Here is a 17,915-nt window from a genome sequence, read left to right on the forward strand (position 1 = left end):
CGTTCCTTTGTCCCGTTCACGGTGAACCGCGCTAGGACCCCTTTCGGAGCGAGCTCCCATCCATGCGTCCATGGACGAACAGAAGCGGCTCTCGGCCATGGAGAAATACGGAAAAGTGTCCTCAGCAAAGAGTGAACAGCTCGCCATCTAGTCAAGGCCGAGTCGTGAAACAATTTTTTTTTTTAAAAAAAAGAGCCCTTGCGTCTGACGGACCCGTCTCAGAACCCGTCCACGGGCTTGCCGGGTGGGCAGTTTGGGAACTTTGCGGTGTCGCCTTGGCACTGCGTCTCGCGTTCCCTCCACTGCGGAATCCAACATCCAACGGACAGGTCAACTTTGGACAACCTCCCACAACGCGCCCACTTCGCCCCCAGAGTCGTGCGCGTCTCAATCAGTCGAGGCCGATTCTTTGACGCGACTCTGGCTGTCGCAGCGACCACAGCCCCTGGGTACTGCTGAAAGGTGGCATTGCTTGTGGGAGGATCCCTCCAACGACATTCCTTCCGCCTGTCTGCTGAAGCGCGTTCTACACCCTAACGCCATCAGTCGCGCATCGCGAACAGCACCAGGTCGTCGCCATGGCCACCGCCAACGGCACCCTAGCTGCCCCCTCGCCACCGCCCGCGCCCACGTCGCCGTCGCTCGCAAAGCGAAAACTCACGGGCAGTCATGCCATTGTCGCCAACGGCGCATCCGTCCCCGCGCAAGCACAGGCTGCGAATGCGAACACGCAATCCCTGCAGGCGGTTTTGCAGGATATCACCACAGTCGTGAAGAGGTATGGCGCCCGGAACATAGCTTGTCTTTTTACCACGACCCGCGCCAGACGTCCACAAGTCTGTGCGACAACACCGTCAACCAGACTCCTGCCCACCCAAACCTGTACTGGCTGATCTTGCCATGCCCACACAGAGTGCATCCTTATATCCACCGCTTACATGATGTAGCTACGACACCCAACCCCCGATCTTGTCTCATCCCCTATCCTCTTCGATAACGCGAACCTCGTCTGGAGAGGCAGACTCCAAACGCACCAAACTGACGCCCCCGACCGGCTCCACGACCATCGCCAGCTTGGTCCAGGAGGGAAGCTACGACTCGCTCCAGTCATTCGAAAAGGACGTAGAAACTGCCAGCTCGGAAATACTTGCTTCGAGCGGTGGAAGCGATGCGACAACAACACAGGGCGGTTCTACCGAGGCAGCGCTACAAGCCAAGGTGCTTGCCTTCCGAGCCGTCGTCAGGAATCTAGTCGATAGAGAAGAGGCGCGCAGAGCCCATCTGCTACAAGCCGGGACAGATGTCAAGGATCATGTTCAACAAGTCACAAAGGAGAGCAGCCCTGTGCCAATCAAAGAGGAAGAGCCACAAGCGCTTCCGAGTCGAACAGTGCTCACGCTTTATGGAAGTGCACCACCGAAGCAGCTGTTCTCGAGCCTACAACAGCCACAAAAAGTAGGGCCCTCTGAGCCCATTGCCACGCTAGATACCGCTGTTCGAGTGACATTGCCTCTGCGCGAGAACAACTTACCCAACATCCTCTCCACGACCGAGGTCTTCCCACTCCCCGATCCAGCAGACCAGAAGGCAAAGAAAACGACGATCGGTGAAGTGTTTCGTGCACCTGCCCACTTGGCACAAATCAGCCCGCCGAAGTCTGCGCGCCCCTCCACAGCCAAGGGCAACAGCACTATCACTTTTGCGCATCAAGAAACGCCCAAGCCTCGCCGCAAGGGATCGCAGTCCTACTCGCACCAGGCACTGTCCGCAGGGTCCTGGCTTGGTTATGGAGGTGTCGACATGCCAAAAGATCAGACATCCCCCACAGCGAAGCAAAAGAATAGGCAAAGAGCATTGAGCATGGGCGAAGCGCAGCAGCCTCCATCAGAGGCAATTCTAGTAGCTGTTCAGCAAGCAAAGGAAGAGGCACTTTTCCGGAGTGTTTACTCTAGCTTTGCGCCCACCCGTGATGATGCGTCTGCGATCATTCCTGAACAGACGAAGAACATGATTTGGTGGCAAAAAGTGGGCGAAAAACGTTTCAACGAGACGTTTCCCATCGACCCAGCGCTGTTAGATGCAGACGCAATATCTGACATTGAAGCCAACGGCACGGTAGATGAGGAGGAGAGTTTCAAAGAAGCCGTGGAGAAGTTTGTTCCCATGAATAGCGATATATTCCCAGACAAGGAAAAGAGCGAGGAAGAGAAAGACACGGATGAGGTGCTGAAGGAAATTTCCGAGCTTCTTGAGACGCTGGCCTCGTACCAAAGGATACGAAATCTTTCACTCACTACCAATCCCCGCACACCTATGGTACAGAATGCTTCGCTCGCCACTCTAGCCGGAAGCCCGTTGACGCCATCTTCTGAGGAAATCGACGTCTACCAGATCTTGAAGTCACAGCTGACGCTCCTAATCTCTCAGCTTCCGCCTTATGCTGTCGCCAAGTTGAATGGAGATCAGATGGATGAGCTAAACATCAGTCGCACAATCTTATTCGATACAAAGGAATACAAGGGAGTAATGGAGGAGGACCAGCTCTCAAGATTGGCCAAAGCGCCCCCCGCCGTTGCTCCTACGCCTGCTACACTCACTCGGGCGTCTTCAGGGGCACACACGCACGTCCAATACACACAAACTCCGCAGTACAGTCGGCCTGCGGCTTCAACACATCAGTCGAGCTCCCGCCCTGCATACTCGCAACAGCAATCGCTCCATCGTTCGTCTTCGATGCATCTCCAACGTTCCCCCTCTGGGCCATCGCAGGCCTTTCAAGCCAACTACGGATCTACGCCACGGCCAGGCTATGCAGCGACTCCATCGTACAACCAGCAATCAAGACCAAGCTATGGTACTCTCGCATCTGGCAAATACTATTCTCAACGGTCTGCCCAACCTAGCAGCTATACAGGCGCCACCGGCTCGCAATTCTACAGCTCTACGCCGCAGACGCAGCCACAGAATCGGTACACAGGCCAGCAGGGTCAGAACGGCTTCTACCCGCCGAGGTCACAAAACGTTGCCCCCATGTACAACGGCGCTCAAGTATCACAGCCACGCACTGCATCACCGTTGAAGGCTGCCCCTGCGCCCTCGCAATCGGCCTTTGGCGCGCGCACCGCATATGGCACGCCGGTATCAGGTGGCCAGATGCGTAGTACGTATTACGGCCCATCACAATACGGCACCCCGCAAGCCCCAGCCCCTTCCACACCATTTGCTAGCGGGGCTGCTAATCCCCAGCAGGTGATGATGGAGAGGCAGCAAGCACAGGCGGTAGCTCAATCGCAAGCCCGTCTAGCGGCTCAAAGCAGCTTCAGTAGTAGACAAGGATCGGGGACACCTCAGCCTCCGAATGGCGTTTATGGAAGTCAAAATGGGACGTGATGATCTGTCATGTCTGATCTTATATCAGACGCTTCTCGTGGCACATCCAGGATGCGTTTTATGGATTTTAGACGTTGAACTTTTGGGCGTTTTAACGGTGCTACCTTTATGAAGTATGGTCACAGCCACCCGGGTTTGTTTATCCTTTGCTTGTATTGGGTGGCAGTATTAGCACTGCAGTACTTCTCTTCTGTCCGAGTAGCGAGAGATGGTGGTCGTTCGCTTTGCGATGATGTAATAGTAACATTATACAATTCGAAAATGTATTCCTTGACCAACTGTAGCCATATCCCTGTTCGACGGAACAGCCCATGATGGTGTTGTAGGAGTAACATAGCTTTCGAAATATCCGCCTAGGCCCTATCTCATGCGCTCGGGTAGTTTGAGTATCATGTGATTTGCCACTGCTACATCCTGGCTATTTTCATAGCACAAGACAAGTAACGTGATCCTCAAACTAGCCGAGATAACTAGTAGACTTGCTAGCGCTTGGACCCTGGCTGTGACGTCGGCGAACGCGTGCCCTGTGAAACCCAACAGCCCAAGAAAGAGAATCGTGACATGCTTACGCGAGTCGTAGGAACCAAGCCATGCTACACACACAATGGCCCATTTGCTGCGTGGTAAACAAGCCGGCATAAGCCACGACCTTTCGGCGGGTATTGCCCCTGATCTCTTCGTACTCGATCATGTATGTTGTTGCGCAACCCCCACCTAACCCCCATCAGCCGCCGCCCGCATCGCGTATTTATAGAGGCTACTAAGCTAACTCTATGTGAAGATTCGCAACTATGGCATCAACTCCAAAATCACCCAGGTTGCATATGACCCAGTACAGGCTCTGATTGCTATCGGTACGAGCGAAAGCAAGTATGGCCCTGGTCAAATCTACGTCTTCGGACAGAGCAGAGTCGAAGTGGTGCTACGACTTCCGCACCCTGCATCAGTCAAGATACTGCAGTTTTGCGCGGAGAAGCTGCTTTGCGTAGACTCGCGGAACGATCTAAGCGTCTTCTCCTTGGAAACCAAAAAGCTCATCAACGCACATTCCCCGCCAGCCAAGATCACAGCACTTCATTCGGACCCCACGATCGATTATGCGCTTCTAGGAACCCAGCATGGCGAGGTTTTCGCATATGACTTGGACAGAGAGGCACTTACGCCGTTCAAGATTCCAAATCTATGGCGGGAAAAGTACCCTCGATCACGACTGACCACCGTCGTCACCTTGTCATTTCATCCACGTGACATTGGATCTCTACTGATTGGATACAATTCTGGCGCCGTGCTCTTCTCCTTCAAGCAAAACAAAGCACTGCTTTTCTTCAATTACGTCGTTCCCAGGGGAGCCCCCGGCGGCGACTCAGACCCCGGCGCTGCGATGACAGAACGGGAGCCTCCGCTGACTCAGGCTGTATGGCATCCGACTGGCACCTTTGTCCTCACTGGACACGAAGATGGAAGTATAGTCATCTGGGACACCAAGGATGGCAGAATCGTTCAAGCAAGGACGTTGCAGGATACTAACGTCAACAAACCTGGTCCTGGAAGCTTTAGTCCAGGCGCCGTCGAAGGCTCATTTTCGGTCAAGTCACCGATATTCAAGATTGCCTGGTGTGCAAACCAGGATCCTGACGACACTGCAATTCTGATAGCTGGCGGTCAGCCGTCCAATATTTCACCCAAAAGCCTGACCCTCTTCGAGCTCGGGCGTACGCCCATCTACAACACGTCCTCTTGGCAAGTGCTTTCTGACCACTTTGAAAATCCCAAAAGACAACGGATACTGCCCTGTCCACCTGGTACTGAAGTCATAGATCTGTTCTTGATACCTCGATCTTCACCACACTACGCTGGTTGTCACGACCCAATAGCTATCATTTCGCTACTGGCGTCTGGTGAACTCATCACACTATCCTTCCCGAGTGGCATACCAATCACTCCTACTAACCAGCTACATTTATCCATGACCCTAGTCCATCCTTACATACAACATGCAAGTCTTGCCCCTGTGGAGCGCACAAAGTGGCTAGGTATGACGGAAAAGCGACAACACGGTCCGCAATTTCTTACCGGCGGCGCTGAAGCGATTTACCCTCTCAAGAGATTCGAGCACCGTAACGTTGTGCAGACGGCACACGCAGATGGCACAGTGCGGCTATGGGATGCTGGACACGCAGACGAAATCGAGAATCCTACACTGCTTCAGGTTGACGTAGCACGAGCTGTAGGTAGGCGAGAAGGGATTCAGATCACCAAGACATCTTTCGCTGGTGCTGCGTCTGAGTTATCTGTAGGACTTCAATCCGGTGAAGTTGCGGTTTTCCGGTGGAACGTGAACAAACAGCCTGGACAAGACATTTCACCTGGCGAGAACCAACCCCAAGCACTCACCAACATCACCGACAGAGCTGAAGCTGCTTTGAAGGAGGGCATGTTGCCCCTTACACTGCTAGACGAAGGCAATGGACCAGTCACCGCGCTCAAGCACTCGGATGTTGGGTTTGTGGCGGCCGGTTTTGAAGGCGGCAGCTTGACTATCATCGATCTAAGAGGTCCAGCAATTATATACAAGAGCGCTATCGCGGATTTTGCGAAGTCTGATAAAAGAGGTAGTTTCCGACGCAGTGCGAATACTGGTGCAACGAAGCCAGAATGGCCAACCTGCATCGAGTTCAGTGTCATGACGCTCGAGGATGAACAGTACTCCAGCATTTTATGTCATGTTGGAACAAATCTCGGGCACCTTGCGACTTTCAAGCTGCTGCCAGAGTCTAGTGGTCGTTTTGGGGTCTCCTTTGCAGGTGTAAGCAAGCTCGACGATCAGGTCATCAGCATCAATCCCATCTACGCGGAGACTGGTCATCCAGCATATGCCACACAATCCGCCGTGGCAGGGCTACGTAACGGATCCAAGATCAATGGTGTGTTGCTGGCAGTGACCGCGTCAGGGGCCAGATTGTTCCGGCCAGCCAACAGCAAAGGTGCGCACAAGACTTGGGACCAATTTTTATGTGATTCAGCGACTGTCGTGCGATATGACGATATGGGCTATGCACTTCTTGGTCTGTACGGCGATGGGTGTGCGCGCGCGTATTCCATTCCAGCTCTCAAGGAGATTGGATCCATCAAAGTCAGCGACATCCTCGACGTACGGCGATTCTCCGAAGCGGTGATTACAAGCACTGGCGACATCTTCGGCTGGAAAGGCCCAGCTGAACTGGCTTTGATCAATGTGTTCGGTACAGGCGTGCAATAGTAGGTTTCAGGCACCGTCAACGCATACGCATGATCTAACCATACCACAGTGACCCGACACATGACATGCTCCTCAATCCGTCTCTCCTGATTCCTCCACGCCCCACGATCAGTAACATTCAATGGATATCTGGAACCCAATACGTAACTCCAGCAGATATGGACCTTCTCAGTAAGCTCTCCCCCTCTTTCCTCCGCATTTCTTCGAGATTGTCCATTTACTATCCTAACCCCCCACAACTCATCCACTGACCACCCATGGCAAACAGTCGGCGGCCCCGACCGCCCCCTTTCTAAACGACAGCAAGCCCAGTCGCGGAATGAAGCCGAACTCGCCCGCCGCGCGGCTGCCAGATCCGCGAACCCCCACGCCTCATCGAGCAACGCATACCCCTCGTACCCTACCGCGCCGCAAACGCAAGAAGGCTGGGGCGCGTGGGCGACTCGGCAGTTCAATGAGAGGACGGAAAAGCTGACGCAGGTTGGGGATAGCATGGAAAGTTTACAAGCAAATAGTGCGGGTTGGGCGGATGATGTGAATAAGTATGTGCAGAAGCAGAAGCGCGGGTTGGTTACGAGCATGGTGAAGAGTAAGTTTGGGTTTTGAGGGGGTTGGTTTGGGGGTGTGTGTAGACTGGAGGAAAAGGGGGTGAGACTTTGGGTATAGTTATGAAGTATGACTCAAATGTCCCAGACTGACACTGGCACTATTTTACATGGTGGGTATTTTTAGAAAAGATTACAACATGGAACGTTTACAAGTGTAATAGTCCACAACCATGATCAAGATTTTATACAATCATACAAGAAAAAGAGAGAATAGGGGACCGGGGGAAGATCCAGAAATAAAATAAAAGCACACGAATCCATCAGTAAAAAAAAAAAAAAAAAAAAAAAAACGCCGCCCGATGCAATCAAACCAAAATGATACTCCCCCCTCGACCCCGGGAAGAAGTCTCACAAACCCATCCTATGCATAGCCGCCCTAGACTCTGCCTCTGAAAACTCCCTCCCGTCAATACTAATCCTCCCCTCCTCGACCTGCGCCAAATCCGGCTTCTCCACACCCTCGTGCAAATGCTGCAAAAACGACAAGACGCGCTGTTCAAAGGGGGCATAGGGATGAGCAAGCCAAGCACGCTGCATAGCCTGTGCATACGACTCCGTCTGACTGGCCGGCAGCAGAGCGGCGAGAGAGTTGCGTCTTGCGGAGGACCAGGCCGGGATTTCAGAGCGCGGGTGGGCGCCGGGTTGGCAGAAGAGGGAGCGCATGGTTGAGAGGGAAGATGGTTCTTCGGCCCAGCGGGGGGTGCCGGGGCAGCCGATTGCGAAGGTGGTGGAGAGTTGGGATGGGGAGTGTGCGCCGCGGATGAGGTAGGCTTCTAGGACGGCGTGGAGGAGGAATTGGCCGATTAGGTCGAAGCAGTCTGAGGTTGGGAGCCAGGTGTTGTCGAGGGAGATGCGGGCGGATGTGAGGTCTAGGAGGAGGGGGATGAGGGCTGTGAGGGGGGTGGTGGGGGAAGGGTCATCGATCCATTGGCGCTGGTCCGGTGGGGTGCCGAGTTGGTTTGCGAGGTGGATGCGGTTGGAGCGGAGGGTGGATGGGGGGAGGGGGAAGTCTTGGGAGGAGGTGAAGGATGGGGGGAAAGGTTGGGGGTGGGCGGTTCGTTGGCTCCAGTATTCGGCGCGGGCTTGGTTTTGGGCGTGCAGGGCGGCGAGGGAGTCGGGTGTCGTCCAGGTTTGGACGTGGTGGAGGCGGTGGGTGAAGACGAGGGCGAATTGGAGGAGGCGGGAGCGGAAGGCGGCTTTGGGGGTGAGGTGGCGGCCGTGGTGTTTGTGGGCGAGAAAGGTGCGCCAGTCTGGTGGGTTGTTGTTAGTTGGGTTCAAGATTTGATGTCAGGGTCCATCTGGTGGAGGGATATCAAGGGTGCTGTAGATATATCCCTATCTTTGTGTGGTTGGGATTATTATGGACAGTAATTTGTTGACCATGTATGGAGAGTAGAGTAGAGTAGAGTAGTGGTTACCATGTACTAAGGGCAGGGATGGGTGATATCGGACATACCGGCTGTCATGTTGACCAGGGCACTGGGCAAGTCCGAGTGGAACGGGTCACTGCTCGACCTCCACTCAAAGACTAAACCCGTGGCCTTGTAGACGAGGAAATCCAGGATGGTGAGATCGCAGTCGAATTGGTCGTCCTCTTCGTTTTCCATGCGGTGCGTGAGGTTCCCGTAGCCGTCGTTGTCATGATGATGGAGTTGGACTAGCTCTTGCTTTAGGTGTGGTTGCATGGTGGATGGCTGGGGTCGGGACGAGGCCAACATTGAAGTGGCAGGTGGCGAGATGTACGGGAGGAAGAAGAATCAGTGGGAAATGGGAAAGGAGTGTGTTGGAGTCGAATGGAGAATGAAGTCTATTCAAGTCCAGTGCAATACAGTACACTGCTCTGCTAGGCACAGCACCGATGGAAAAGGCAGCGGACAATGAGACGGGGGGTGGTAGACAGCAAACAGACTTATAGGGCGACTGCAGTGCTATAGAGGCTGATGCAGGGCCGGGCTGAGACTCCCCCAAGGCCATCCACCACACTACGCACTCTTTGATCGTTTGCGCACTCACGGCGGGCGGGTGTTCAAGGGTTACGTTCATGCATGTGGTGTGTAGGTAGGGAGGTTACTGTGGCAGGCGACTAGGGGCGCGACAGGGGGATGTTTGCTGTGTGCCTGGTGCCAGTGCCAGTGCCACACTGCTGCTGACTGCGACTTACGACGAGTGTGCAAGCGAGAGCAGAGTCTGAGGAGGAGGAGGAGGAGGAGGAGGAGGAGGAGAAAGGGGGTGGATTCAAAACACAATGATGAATCGCGGCCGTGTGCAGAGAGTGTAGACATGTAGTCAGTACTGAGGACCCGTCTACGGTGTGTTGTCGGCTGAGAGAACAGCGGGAATAGAGGCCGCGCGTGCATGTGTGGTCGGCCTTTCCTGACACAACGGCGCCCGTCCAAGTTGTTGGTGTGCGAGCACGACAAGAATTTGGGCCAGATGGCGCAGAGTCAGTCGTGGGATGCTGTTGGGTGGGTTGGCGTGGTGGAGTGGGGGGCATGGGAATGGATGAATGGTCTTCCTCTCCATGATGATGGTGGTGGTAACTCTCTGCTTCCATCTAACCTCACGTGCTGCCAGTGGATGTACTCTACAGGTACTCACTCTAGTTCTCTACTGCTCTACCTGGTTTGTTTTTGGACTTGGTATTTGGCCTGCAGCCTGGCCTGCAGGTACCGGTACGATCGTCCTGTCTTGGTGGCCCTGCTTTCTTTGCCCTGATCCTGTCCACCACCCTATCCACCACCCTATCCACCACCCTATCCACCACCCTATCCACCACCCTATCCACCACCCTATCCACCGACCCTTGGCTGCCCAGGCAATCTTCTTCTTCTTCTTCTTCTTCTTCTTCTTCTCCTTCTTCTTCTTCATCATCATCATCATCACCACCCTCGATCATCCTCCATGCTCGGCCGCTGCGGGGTGGTGGGTGTTGCTCGAGGCCAGGCGATCACAGCTGCACGGCCGCTCTTCCCCGCGGCGCCACCGCACCCACCATTCACTCCCACGCGACCCCACGCCCGCATTCCCAAACATGCGCACCCACACCTCCTACACCCTCACCCGGCAGCCATTGCCCAACCACGATGCCGCTGTCCAAGAAGCCATCTATCCTGCTGTCCACCTATGCCAGCCTGCCCTCACTCTGCACCAGCACCAGCACCAGCCCCAGCAGCCCCAGCCCGGCCTCGCGTTCGCCGTTGCACGGACATGTGCTACCGGTAGAGGCTGGCTGGTCATGCCGTCATACATGTCAACGACCTCGTCGTGCCCGCCAACAGACGCGACAGTACGCCCACCACGTCGACCCGCCCAAGCACACGCACAAACACCGCCAAAACCACGGCCTGGACCCTCTACATTGGCCAGAAGCCATCAAGCCCCATGCCACGCCCACGCCCTACCAGATCTTGCAGTGCGGCCGCCGTGATGCATACACCAAACATCGCTTCTATGCCCTCGTCAAACTATACCACCCCGACCAGGCCCACTCCGCATCCGCCGTGGCCAAGCTGCCCCTCCATGTGCGCCTGGAGCGCTATCGCATGCTCGTAACCGCCCACGACATCCTGTCCGATGTCGAGAAGCGCAAGGCATACGACGCATGGGGCCACGGCTGGGCCGGCCATCACAACACACCAACCCAGCACCAACAGCGCGACTGGGACTACGACCCCAACCGCTGGGCCACCGACCCGCGCAACAACGCCACATGGGAAGACTGGGAGCGCTGGCACCACGAGAACAGCGGCAGCGGCGAGGAGTCGGACGGCCCCCGCACCGTGCAAATGTCCACCTTTACCTTTGTCGCCCTCGTCCTCGCCTTTGTCAGCATCGGCGGCGTCCTCCAGGGCACCCGATTCACCACGTTTAACAATTCCGTCCTTGAACGCCGGGAGCAGATACATCGCGAGGCGAGCATGGAGCTGAGACGCAGCCAACACGCGACCATGGGTGCCGACCGGCAGGAGCGCATTCGCACCTTTTTGGAACACCGCATGTCCACCATTGACGGCGAGCGATCCTATCACCGTCTCCTCCCTCCCGCAGACAACTGCTCCCCTGACACGGTTCGACGGCAATGACGAATTTCTTTCCCTATCCCTTCCTCTTCCCTTGCAAGCGGGGGGTGAAGCGCATTCTGGCGCCACTTTTCCGAATCACTCCTCCATCACGGGGAGAGAGTGTCTCTCTCTCTCTCTCTATGGAGAGATGAATTGAAGATTGCACATTCTGGTACCCCATACCTCCATCCTCGGCCCATTTCTCCACACCATGGACTATTGATTTTCCTTGCAGCATGAACGGGAGCTTGGGCGCATGGTTCTTTACGGGGGGCTTCATTCTCGTCTGTTCTTGCCTGTACATATGGTCGCCATGGACATGCATGGGTTCTATGAGGTACCTACTGTCCATGTAACCGCCATTCGCATGAGGGGAGGCGCATGGCATAATTCCGGTTAACACCAGATTTCATGCAACCAACCCTCCCAACCCCAATCAACGGTTCTACCTTTTTTCCCCCCCACGTCCATTATCGATTCAAAATCGAGGCTTTGAGTAACGCAAGGGCTGGTCTTTTTCTTTTGATTTTGATTTTCGATTTTTCCCCGTGTGCGGAATGATTGTCGTTGAGCTGATGAATCGGATTTGGATTGGGTGTATTACTCATCACTCCTCCCCTCCCATTCAACCCTGGACCTTACCCCTCGGTTCGCCCCGCCCGCATCAAACAGAGAATGCTGGCACATCGTAACATGCATCCATACCACATACCACACACCCCTCTGCCCTCCTCCTAGAGTACACTACACCAATACTTGCCCCCTCACACGCCACACTACACCAATACTTGCCCCCTCACACGCCACACTACACCAATACTTGCCCCCTCACACGCCACACCCGTACACCCCACTTCCGCCCCCTCCAAAGAAAACCCGCGCAACCATCTTCAATACCACGCACCCTATCCCCCTCCATTCCCCTCCATTCCCCTCCATCTCTCTTCTTGGGCTTCGAAGGTGTACTCTAGCCAGTGCTTACTCTGCACTGGCTAGAGTAACCGGCCTGGCTGGGGTGTGGACATGGGTTGGTGTGGGTGTGGGTGTCAAGGGAAAGGAAGGGACGCTGGGCGCGCTAGTGCGTGTGGTGCAGTGTGCGCTTGGGTGGATGCGGTTAGACTGCTGGATTGGTCGGGTGGGGGCTGCATGTGGCACGGGTGTGGATGGCTGCCGGGGGGTTGGTGAGGGCGGTGAGGTTGTTGGCGAGCTGTTGTGCTTGGAAGATGAGATTTTTCCTGATTCGCAATCAATCATCTGTGGCTGTGATGAGACTGGGAGGCGTGGTGACGAGGGGAATTAGTAGGAGGAGGGAGAGAGAGAGAGAAAAGCATGGGTTATATATAACGCTCTGTTTGCTATCATCCATTTTCTCGTAATCTACAATCCGTGCAGTTTTCTCGACGCTTTCAATACCCAATGCCGGAGAGATAAAAGAGATGTGTGTGTTGTGGATGCTGTGTTGATGGGGGGGAGGTTTTTTTTCACGCTTTCGTGTTGATTTGTAAATAGGAGGGGATCAATGGTAACGTGATCCACCACCGAGCGCCCACCAACACCAAAATCCACCACCCACTAAATGAGGATATTGCGCCACCTATAATAGCTATTATTACAAGATTTCTTAGAGTCGCGATTATTAGATCTATTAGAGTAGATTAAATATTTTAGATTATATAAGCAGCTTTTTAGGGGGTCTAATTAGGCGCCTACGCTATAAAGTTGCCTCTACTACTATATCCTCTTCTACTAGCTCCTTATTAACCACCTTAGCTAGTATAATAGTAGGAGGCTTAAGGATTTACCTCTTACCTATTTAGGACGTTTTAATATTATTTTAGAGTTACTTTTCTAGTTACTTAGTAGTTTTTTACTTATTACGTGTAGTAGCTTTTTAGGTAGCTTTCTCCTCCTACTCCTTCTTAGTAATTACTTAATTTAGGTAACACTCCTCTATAAGTTAAGCTTTAGCAAGCTTCTATTACTTATAAAGCTTAATTACCTTGCTTTTTTAGTATTATAGCTCCTATTCTTTAAGGTTCTTTTACTCCTAGAGCTTAAATACTTGCTCTACCTTTAATAGTAAAATAAATTAGGCACTACTACTATAATTATTATTAGGGGGTAATAATAGAGGTTTACTACGCTTCCTACGCTTCTTCTTATTAGCTAGGGTAGCCCTTAGGTGTTTATTTTTATAGTTAAGTAGAGTATTTCTTACTAATATAGTATAGATTATCTAGCTAAGCTTCTTTAACTATTTATTATAGATATTAATTATAGTATTATAAAGTAACTACTTTATCTTTCTCTAATTACTTACACTTAATATTAAGGTTATACTATTACTTAAAGAAGGCTAGTTACTATTATTTATAGGTGCTTTAAACCTTAAAAGGATAATATTAAGGTTAAGTAGTAAGATACCTATTACTTTAAAAGCTATTAATATTAGCTTTTCCTTAAAGGTATTACTCTATATAGTATTAAATAACTAGTAGAAATCCCTTTTAGTAATGCTTATAAGCCCTTAGAAGCTATCTAGAAAACTAGATAGTTAAGCTTTATATAAAGCTATAAAGGGAGTAAATACTATAATATTAAGTAGCTAAAGGGTGTAAGTGCTATAAGGGGGATATATTATAAGTAAGATCTTATATTTATTATAGTACTTAATAAACTCTATTATTATATAAGATCTATAGCTATTAAGAATAAGGAGCTAGTATAAAGTATAAGCTTTAGCTTTTATCTTATAATTAAACACCTCCTTAAGCTAGGATACCCCTAGGGTGTAGCTTATCTACCTACTTAGTAATCCTATAAAGAAAGCTTAGTATTATAATAGGTTAAAATCTTATAACTAGGTATTCTATAGAGCTCTAGATTAGAACTAATAAATAAGGGTAGAGGTAAGAGTAGTACTATTAGCGTATATATAAGCTATAGTAGTAATCTACTCCCTATTACTATCCTAAAGTATAGCTCTAATCTTTCTCTACTTATAGGCGCTCTTATTAAATATATATTTAGTTTTTAATAGTACTCTAATAAGAAAACCCTTCTTATCTATATTATAGATATACTAACTCTTAATATTATATTACTCTATTTTTTAGTATAAAAGCTTAAAGTATAAGCTATACTTAAAGGTAGAATTAGCTTTAAAGTAGTTATAATTAAGCCTAGTAGCCTAATAGGAGATAAGATTAATATTATAGTAGTTAATAAAGTACTATACCTAATTTTTACCTACTAGATTCCCTATTATTTTAGTTATAAAATTTTAAATAATAGTCTATATAAGGGGTAATCCTTACTTATAAAGCTCTTTAATATACTCTATAAGCTTGCTTTCTTATATAGTATTAAGTATTTAACTATTTAGTAGAGTAGTAGTATATACCTACTAAATTTTCTAGTAGTATCTAGATAAGGTTAACTATAAGTAATTATACTTTTCTACTATTTCTAAGTATGTAAAATCTTCTCTAAGAGTTAAGGATTTAATTGCTACAAGCGCGTTATTAATAGGTGCTATAGTTATTAAGAAATTTAGTGTTAAAAATTTGGTGATTTTAGTGTTGGTGGGCGCTCGGTGGGGGTGGGCGCTCGGTGGTGGATCACGTTATCGGTTTAGCGGCGCTTGGTTGCATAACCGCTGTTGGCGATGTTGTCATATTTTGAATCTGGGTAGAGGAGCCAATTCGAAGAGGATTCGATGCCTGAGCCTTGCGAGTCGGCCAGACTGGCAACGACCTGTTGAATGGGCCGTTAGTTTTGTAAAAAAAAAAAAAAAAAAAAAAAAAAAAAAAAAAAAATTGAGCATTCATCATGGACGAAACTCACGTCCGGGTTGGGAAAACTTACATTCCGAATAATACTCTCCTCTCCCGCTTTATCCCCACTAACTTCCCACCACATGGCGCCTCCCAATCCTAGCCTCTTCACATACTCTGCCTTGCGCAGTGCCATGTCCACCGTGTCGTAACTCACGAGCATGCCCGTCTCTGCATTGAAGCTATACGTCGCGCCCGCCTCCTCGTCGTAATACTCCGTCTGACCCTGCAGCGGCATATCCTTGAAGTCGTACACGCCCTTCTCCCACGTGCCCGCGCCGATGCCATTGTACGATTTCCCAAGGCCGGTGGTGGAGGTGAAGGAGCGGCCGTAGAGGGGCATGCCGAGGTTGAGCTTCGAGGCGGGCACAGAGGCTGCGACGTACGCTTTTATGACCGAGTCGGTGTTGAAGGGGGTCGAGGAGGGGTTCGAGGAGGAAGCATAGAGGTTCGAGGCGTGACCTGTTGTCTTGTCCCAGGAGCCGGCGTAGTCGTATGCCTAGGTTGGTTAGCATCTCGTCTTCAATTCATCTTCGTCTCCTTGTTCATGTGACTCACCATTAGGTTTATGAAATCCAAAGTCTCTGCCATGTCTCCGAGTGGCATGTTACCGTAGTTCTTCTCTCCAGCCGGTGCGGCAATGGATAGGAGGAACGTGGGCTTCATTTCGCCACCATTTCCATCATCGTAAATGAGCGTGTTGGCGTATTCATCTAGCTGTCTCCTGATCTCCCTCAACAGCTCCAACAGCTGCTGGCCTTGATTCGTATCCTGTGGATACTCCCAATCCACGTCGATACCATCGAACCCACAATCCTTGAGCAATTGCACCGCACTAGCAGCAAACCTCGTCCGCCCCTCAGCAGTCGAGGCCGGCGCGTCCATGTGTTTCTTCTCATTGGTGTAAGTCCAGCCACCAATGCTCAACATGACCTTCATGTTCCGGTTCTGGGCCTTGAGCAAAGAGAGCTGTTTGATAGCACCATAGACATTCTTGCCAGTGTCGGACCACGAGTCGCCATCGTAGTGGATTTCCGCGTCCGCATAGGTGTCTGTGAGGAAGACTGTGCCGTCCTCGCGGTTGTCGGCAAAGGAGTAGAGGAGGTGGGTCAGCTGAGAGGCGGGGATTTGTTGCGGGAAGAATTTGCGGGCGTAGATGTCCCAGTTGCCAAAGTAGGCTATCGAACGGTATCCATCACGTGATTCTATCTCGGGCTTGGGCTCAGCAGCTATGTTGGTGTTGCTTGGGTAGCCAGGGGCGGTTGTAGAGACTGTGATGACAGCAAGACTGCTGGGAGCATATTGCGAAGGCTCACTGATGACCTGGAGACCAGTGTTATTATGTTGATGGTTTGGCGTATTGAGATAAACTTACATATGGCGTTCCAAAGGTGCTAGGAACAGACTTTGGAGGCTCACTTGGTTGATAAGAGCCCGGAGGCTTGGGGTCTGGGCTACCTTCGTCGGGAAACTGATAGGATGTTAGATTAACAGGCTAGCAGAAGAGCCCCTGGCTTTCCAAGAAGAGATTCGTGGGGCTATCATCTCTTCTTGCTTCGGGATACTCCAAGGTGGTGATACCTCCGCAAGAGATTCCACACTTGACTTACCAGATATTTTGTGATTTTGTCAATCTGATCCTGCAATGAATCAATCCGCTCTTCAACCCAGCAATACCAATCACAGGTATTGTTATCCGAAGTATCCTGCTGCGCCAATGCAGTGGCCGAAAGAAGGACGAGGGTGAGATAGAACCACTGAAACGGCCGTGCGCACTAGCGTCAAGTCAGCCCCAACCTCCTCCCATCGATCTCGTCTCCTGCACTCACCAACATCTTGCCTGTTCGTCCCAACTGAAGCGAATGTACAAATCTTACTGCCTCCAGACACCAGGTAGACCCTTACCGTTATAAAGTCGCGAACCCTTCGTTTCATGACCCCGCAGCGTCGCTCCCTTCGCCCCAGTGGACCCAGATGCTCCCTTGGTACCTGGCAGGTGTCATTCCTGGTTCCAAAGCGGGAACCAGCGGACACGCGTTTTATTGTCATTCCTGAATCTGTTTCGCCCTATTTGGATCCGTGTTGCCTGCGCCCATGGTCTTGCGTGACTTTGGAAAGAGGGCGCAGGGATGAATGCTACGACAGGTGCACGCAGAGGATGACTTGGGGCTGCCCAAAACAAATCGTCTCTTCTGGAATCATCTTTCTTGACTCAAATTGAAGACTTGGTGACCTTCTGGAATCCTAGAGTAGGAGTACTTCTAGGGTCGTCAGCGTACAAGAGGAGGCGCGCTCATTTGGCCCACCACTCAATATGATTACAGATGAAACGAACATGCGCCACTCCTAGATTATTTGGTTCCCTTCTAGCATAGTACGATTAGTGGATATTGCTGCTTCAGCACTCTTGGTGGCCTGGATGTCCCAGCAAACGCCTGGTTAAACCCATTAAGCCTTGCTTGACATTGACAGCCGTTGAAGTGCTTACGTTTTGAAGGTCCGGCAGTCATGAGGGTGCGACGGCTGACCTAACAGTAGATTCCCTTTGATTTACTCGAGCATCGGGTGCTCTGTCGAGGTCAGTCCAGCCGAGATTGGTGAGACCAGCGGCCCAAGATGGGAAAAGAATCCGTGTCGATATCAGTACGGATTAGGAGCCGGAGAAGACTCGGTGAAATCCGTGTTGTGCTGGCATCCAAGGCCTGATTCCCTATGCATGTCCTAGTTACAACTTGAGCAGCATCATGATGCGAAATCCAAC

General features: G+C 51.3%; 5 protein-coding genes across 5 annotated transcripts; 3 read left to right on the forward strand and 2 right to left on the reverse strand.

The window, feature by feature from the left end:
* Nucleotides 1-578: 578 nt before the first annotated feature.
* On the forward strand, nucleotides 579-3,390 carry IAQ61_010424 (uncharacterized protein; the record flags this gene model as incomplete). Its single annotated transcript, XM_003841755.1, has 2 exons — nucleotides 579-778; nucleotides 948-3,390. The coding sequence occupies 2 exons, from the start codon at nucleotides 579-581 to the stop codon at nucleotides 3,388-3,390; spliced, it is 2,643 nt and encodes an 880-aa protein (XP_003841803.1).
* A 604-nt stretch (nucleotides 3,391-3,994) lies between these two features.
* IAQ61_010425 (uncharacterized protein) lies at nucleotides 3,995-7,255 on the forward strand (the record flags this gene model as incomplete). The annotated part of the gene is made up of 4 exons (XM_003841756.2): nucleotides 3,995-4,081; nucleotides 4,172-6,648; nucleotides 6,699-6,820; nucleotides 6,918-7,255. The coding sequence occupies 4 exons, from the start codon at nucleotides 3,995-3,997 to the stop codon at nucleotides 7,253-7,255; spliced, it is 3,024 nt and encodes a 1,007-aa protein (XP_003841804.2).
* Nucleotides 7,256-7,605: 350 nt separating this feature from the next.
* On the reverse strand, nucleotides 7,606-8,975 carry IAQ61_010426 (uncharacterized protein; the record flags this gene model as incomplete). Its single annotated transcript, XM_066098781.1, has 2 exons — nucleotides 7,606-8,507; nucleotides 8,714-8,975. 2 exons carry the CDS (start codon nucleotides 8,973-8,975, stop codon nucleotides 7,606-7,608), a joined length of 1,164 nt encoding a protein of 387 aa, XP_065951326.1.
* Nucleotides 8,976-9,690: 715 nt separating this feature from the next.
* On the forward strand, nucleotides 9,691-11,339 carry IAQ61_010427 (uncharacterized protein; the record flags this gene model as incomplete). Its single annotated transcript, XM_066098782.1, has 2 exons — nucleotides 9,691-9,923; nucleotides 10,211-11,339. 2 exons carry the CDS (start codon nucleotides 9,691-9,693, stop codon nucleotides 11,337-11,339), a joined length of 1,362 nt encoding a protein of 453 aa, XP_065951327.1.
* A 3,352-nt stretch (nucleotides 11,340-14,691) lies between these two features.
* Nucleotides 14,692-17,211, reverse strand: IAQ61_010428 (uncharacterized protein). Its single transcript, XM_003841760.2, has 6 exons — nucleotides 17,060-17,211; nucleotides 16,765-16,929; nucleotides 16,530-16,625; nucleotides 15,713-16,477; nucleotides 15,186-15,653; nucleotides 14,692-15,074 (listed from the first exon to the last, which is right to left on the reverse strand). Exons 1-6 carry the CDS (start codon nucleotides 17,201-17,203, stop codon nucleotides 14,952-14,954), a joined length of 1,761 nt encoding a protein of 586 aa, XP_003841808.1. The 5' UTR covers nucleotides 17,204-17,211; the 3' UTR covers nucleotides 14,692-14,951.
* Nucleotides 17,212-17,915: the final 704 nt, after the last annotated feature.

Source organism: Plenodomus lingam, assembly GCF_022343315.1.
Source record: "Plenodomus lingam strain CAN1 chromosome Unknown contig_8, whole genome shotgun sequence".
Lineage (NCBI taxonomy): Eukaryota > Fungi > Ascomycota > Dothideomycetes > Pleosporales > Leptosphaeriaceae > Plenodomus > Plenodomus lingam.